This window comes from Anguilla rostrata, chromosome 3 (genome assembly GCF_018555375.3).
Source record: "Anguilla rostrata isolate EN2019 chromosome 3, ASM1855537v3, whole genome shotgun sequence".
In the NCBI taxonomy this organism is placed as follows: Eukaryota; Metazoa; Chordata; class Actinopteri; order Anguilliformes; family Anguillidae; genus Anguilla; species Anguilla rostrata.
Genome location: NC_057935.1, coordinates 67,030,987 through 67,036,724, shown reverse-complemented (window position 1 = coordinate 67,036,724; position 5,738 = coordinate 67,030,987). Strand labels below are relative to the sequence as shown.

The following is a 5,738-nucleotide window of genomic DNA, read 5'->3' as shown; positions in this document are numbered from 1 at the left end:
AGAAACGAAAAAGGGAAGAGTACAACTAACCTGGAAGCTTTTTCGAGCTCCGGTTCTGGAAAAAAAATGACCTCACACTGCAATTACAGTCAACAGCCGAGCTTACCTTTAAACAGTGACACACAGACAGAAATAGACCAACTGCCATCCGGAACATTTATGAATAAATACCAAAGATGGGGGGGGGGGGGGGGAAATACAGGCTTTGTCATTTTGGTGTGTTTTTTTTAACGAACTGCGGTGCCTCTGTGGTTTTCATTGTTCTCTAGGCAGGTAAATGCGCCTGTGTTGTTTTGTCGTAAACTTGGACCGGACCGGACCGGACCTGCATTCCTGCACTCTGGCGTTCCTGCGTGCCCGGCCCAGCCCGGCCCGGGGCGTTCTCTCTCTCCAGACGCCCAAGCCGCTGCTTACGGAGCTGCGCGGTGTAGGAGGGAACGTCAGCAGTGAGTCAGCGCCCCTCTCTCTCTCTCTCCAGCGGGCAGGCGGAGAGACGGAGACAGCGCATACTGATGGAGGAGGGCGAGGGGGGCAGGGGGGCGGCTGGGGGAGGGGGGGGGGGGATGAGGGCTCCTGGTCGATGTCGGCACCGTGACATTCCAGAGCCTCACACACGGCGTTTGTGAAACACACACAGGTTCTGCACTTCCTATGTACTGCTTTAATCACTTTGAAGAGCAGTGTTTTTTTTTAAATGTTTGATTCTGTTCCAAAATTCTAAGGCAATGTTCTAGAACTCCATTGCTTTCAACTACTGGCATTGATTGTTACATCAGCATTAGAATGTTCAGTTACGGACATTCTAATCGCATATTTGTGACGTCACGTCTTAAAGGGTTAAAAATAACAAAATGGGAGTACTGGGGTCAATCACACTCCGGCTTGAGTTGATTTGGACAGGGAATCTGGCACATTAGAACAAGGTGAAATCAAAAACAATCCCAAAATGAATCCAGCAGCGACTGACTGTCCATGACATAATGTTCCCCACAGCCTTAGCAACCTAATCAAAGCTAAACATTCCAATCACATGCCAGAGACAGTAATAAATCTTACGGCACAAATTTGTTTTAATCTATAACATGGTGCATTTTGCCTGACAGTATTCCTGTTTCAGCTTTGGGTAACATTACATTACATTTATTTGGCAGACGCTTTTATCCAAAGCGACGTACAAAAAGTGCATTTTAACGGTACTGTTCACATCAAGTGTAACAGTAACGCTGTTACAGTTACACTTGATGTGAACGTACAGTAATACGCATCTCCACCCTGATGAAAACACAGAGAACAGTGTCTGCAGTACGTCACTGCATGCCTACTGGCACGGTGGTTCAATTAGATTAGAAAGGTGATCGAATGCAAATGGAGTTACTACACAGATATCGTCACAAACAAAAAACGCAGCTCATTACTAATGATCATGAAGAGCAGACACACTCCTGGGCAGGCTGTACACAGAAGAAGAAGAAAAAAAAAAACAGCAAGAGGTAGCGGTATTGTGCCACCATAAAAAAAAGTTTTAAAAAATTCACCAAAAGACATTTGACCTGAATGATTAGCCATCCGACGACTGGCTCAGATCTGCTTCACTTCAGTAGAAATATCAGCACGGTATTAATAATGTGACAGCGGCAGCCATCTCTGACTCATAAAAAGCATAGTGACATTCAATAAGAGAGAGAGAGAGAGCGAGAGAGAGAGAGAGAGAGAAGGTGTCTATTCATGAATATACAATACATGAAGACAGACTGGGTGAAAGGCTGGTGGATATAGAGTGATATAGCTCCCTGAATTTTCTCAGTCAAAGCAAGTACTATTATGCACGTACCAATAGTCATAACATTAATAACCAGACAATAAAATAAACAATCCTCCCTGGTCCTGAAAGAAAGGGACATGCCATGTGAACCTATATGGCAAGTGCTCCATCGCATGGCATGACTGTCCCTCCTCCTCTGTCTCACATCTTAATCGATATAGATGAAGGCGACGGGCTTTCTAATGCTGTTATTTCACCCAATTACAATCGAGAATTAGTTCCCCTTAGTCTTCGGGGACTGTGCGCACTTTCTCTATTCACCTGCTGCCACGAATCTCTCGCACCCTTAAAAAAATAATTCATAATAACCCAGTACGGAAACAAGCAAATGCCTCTGACGTGGCTCCGGACTTTTTTCAAAAGGTCTTATTTACACCCAGTGACGTCACTGACAATTTGGAATGTCTTTGCACCTGTGGTAACCTGAAAAGCGACGCTGGTCCGAGGGTGTATGCCTAGGTCAGATCATTCCTACTACACAGGTGCTAACTGTGAAAATGTATACGTAAATGTGAAAAGAACAGGGAGTGCTATTAAGGGTTGCTTATGAATGGAGCTAGTAGAACTATAGCACTGCAAGCTAAGCTGTCGCTCTCCGTGGTCCTGAAATCATCGATCACCAGAACTGCCCCTCCGAAGTTCTGCCTGGCGTTAAAAACACGATTGAGAACTCATGGGCCGATTTAACATATACGCCCCAATGCTTTCTTAATATTTGTTGTATTGTGACACATCATTTAACAATAAGAAACAATCATGTACGTTTTACAAGTAAGAGGGTTGCGCAAGGAACCGTATATAAGATGAAAACATGAAGCGACTGCATTTTATCAAAATTATTACGAGTAGTACTAGCCTACTACTTCTACTAGAATCACCACTATATCTTACCCCTAATGACTAATCATCTTATCGTCATTATACGGAATGTACCAAGGCTTTGTGAAAAGCGTAACGATACGGTCTTCAGATACGTGCCAGAGGGTCTATAGTCTATGAAACAGAGTAACAGCGAAGCCAGTACGCATAAAACAAAAAGACAGCCTCCGTCGCACTATACGAAGCGCTTTACCACACAACGCCAGACTTCCTTTCAAGACAGGCCCGTATAGAAAATATACCGGAAATGGAATTTCAGTGTAGACACAAAATATGATTTCACCTGTTTTACACAGGAAAAAAGTGACGGCAATGAACAAATAGCAAGAAGTTATGCTGTTTTACGCTGACAACATTTTTCATTTATTTATTTATTTATTTATTTTCCCTCAGAGAAAGACACTGCTGTGTTCCAGAATCGCATGGTGTTGGTAGCCTTGGCAACTTTTCTTCCCGTGCTTTAAAAATACAATACTTCCATAGACGGTCGTTATGAAAACCTTGAAACACACACACACACTTAAATGTTTCAATGCAACTTGGCACTACCTCAGAAAGTGTGGTGTGGGTAGTCTGGTGAGAGTGCAGGTTTCACCTGGTTGCATCAAAATAGCTGCTTTAGCTTCTACAATACTACCTGCTAATGCGTTAAGAATTATCACCGTTGTTTTATTATAAATACGATCACAACAATCTTAAGGTACGCCCACACCAATGAAAGAAAAATAAAAACATTTTTCACACATGACAACACATTGACCGTTCTCCATATTTAACTTGGAAAATTTTCAGCAAGATGAAATGAGCTTCTTTTAAGAATTTATGTCCACCATAGCACTGTGTTTCTCCCTTCCTCTGGTGTTGTTTACAGCAGATCAACCAACGCTGTCATTTTCTCAACTGAAAGACCATTCCCGAAACCCCACCGCTTGCTCCGGTTCCAGTCCATCACACCGGTGACGCAATTGTATTTTCATATCAACAGTATTCCATACATAATTGCATGGACATTCAACTGCATCACCTCCTCACATTAAGCAGCCTGCCCGTCCCTGCATAATTAAGTTATATGGCAAATCCACGAATATGCATTGCGTGTAAAAGTGTTTTTCCCACAATGTACTAATTGACGTGTTAGCTTGTATATTTTATCTAGGCGTCAAACTGCCAAAATGTCTTCATATTTTCGCAAAATTACAATTGTTGCATGTGCTATACTCATTCACGCCTGCTAGCAACCACAAAATGCAAGCCTGAACCGCAGACCTTATAATAATAGCGACGAATCCTGTTTTGGTCCATCCACCCACAGGTTAGCTTGTTGGAATTTGCACCTCTGCGCTCGTCCGTAGCCTACTCTACTTTTGTGTAACAACTGATACATCCCTTCTTCTCGTTATGCGGTATAAATATGTAGCATGTTTATCACATTTTATAAATCCGTTCATTTCTTACCGTATCTGCTTGACATGCCAAGCTGGTAACAGACGGTCATCAAACACAGAGCACTCCATAGCCGCGCGCGCTTCATGTTACCTTCCAAAACGCTTAATGTTTTTACACGCGTTCAGTTGTTTCTATTCAAACCATCATACTGTTTCAACATGTATCGAAGGTGCACGTTACTGCATATTGGCACTGATGAAAAAAACCTTCGACAGAAGTGCGCTAACGGTGGAAGTACGTGAGAGCGGGGTAAACCAGGGGGGCCGATACGTACGGAGACACGCACAAAACCCGGGACACATCTAGGTGCGGATCGGGAGCTGCACACGCAGTGTTGTTGCACTAACTATTATTGGTGTCTTGGTCTTTCTTTTTTAAAAACCCAAAGTAGATTATTGTGTAATTTAACAATATCCAGCATACTCTCTTCTTCATTTTTCATCGACCCTTGCGATTGCCTGGTCTTGATTTATGTTGTTTGGCCAGTTTAGTCTTCCGCGATGGGGGTTAAAGTTTAATTGTTTCGTCTTTATTGCCACCCCTGCACTCAGAGTGTCTTGAGCAGAGTTCTTCAGCAACTTCTTCCTGGGTGCAGACGCTTAGTAAAAACTGTGAACACAGGCCAGATTTTTCAAATAGCCTACTATTTAAAAGGAAACGTTGGAATAACGTGTACTGAATGTGTATAAACAAGTCAGATAGCTTCTTTAAAATGTTTCGTTTTGACACGAGTGAGGTGTGCTGACGCTACAGACCTTGGATGGCCACAACTTCTCATTCAGCCGAAAAATGCTTTTCCCTGAAGTTCTTTTAATCTCAATGATTAAAGGATGAAGACCATGAGTATGGTGCTGCATCAGGGCCTCAGACCCTGCGGCTGAATAACACTAGTATAGCATTTATTAGAGAAGCTAGTTTCTTTCTTTAGAAAAAACGTGAAAGGCTTGTGGAAGGCTTGTATAAGGCTTTTGAAATCCAAACGTACGCAAACTTTAGAAAACTGTGAATTGGAGCAGCTGTTTAGTTTACAACGTCTTGTCATTTACACTGATTTGCCTGTTTTTCAAAATGGTGGGAAAGCACAGTATCCACACATCCACTAGAACGTCCTGTGCAGTAAAATGAGTGATGTCATGTCGTGATACAGAGAAGGCAGCCAGGCTTGGTGCATGTCATGTCTACCCTGACTTTGTCCCTGGAAAATCAATGTTCCCCAGGGACTCTGTCAGTCAATGTGCTCACCATAGTTGGAGCCCAAGCCATGCTCTGGTTCAGAGTTTCCCAACTTTTTTTCCTTATGCAACACACTTTATACCACCAGTGCTGGAAATGTCAGTCAATCACCCTGTCTCTCTGTGTGATGTATGGACGATTATGGCTCGGGGTCCTGTTTGTTTAGCACAGAGATTCCATGCGGAGTTTAATTAAAAGAACCAAACGTAGACACACACACACACACACACAGACACACAGGCAAACACACAGACACACACACAGGGTCACAGGTGACAGATGCCCAACCCGAGAACACCTGCTGTAGGAAGTGTCATAGCTGCATCCTGTGAGCTTCATGTATGCACTTGCTCTATGT

At 43.1% G+C, this 5,738-nt stretch overlaps 1 protein-coding gene across 3 annotated transcripts in view; it reads right to left on the bottom strand.

The window, feature by feature from the left end:
• LOC135251718 (receptor-type tyrosine-protein phosphatase-like N) overlaps positions 1–4,425 on the bottom strand; it is a 42,683-nt gene extending 38,258 nt beyond the window's left edge. For 2 of the 3 annotated variants that reach the window (XM_064329417.1, XM_064329418.1), the window contains exon 1: positions 4,157–4,424. In XM_064329417.1, the coding sequence (XP_064185487.1) occupies positions 4,157–4,232 (76 nt within the window). In that variant the 5' untranslated portion in view covers positions 4,233–4,424. Of the gene's footprint in view, positions 1–4,156 lie in introns of all 3 variants that reach the window. The other variant, XM_064329419.1, reaches the window with a different exon arrangement.
• Positions 4,426–5,738: the final 1,313 nt, after the last annotated feature.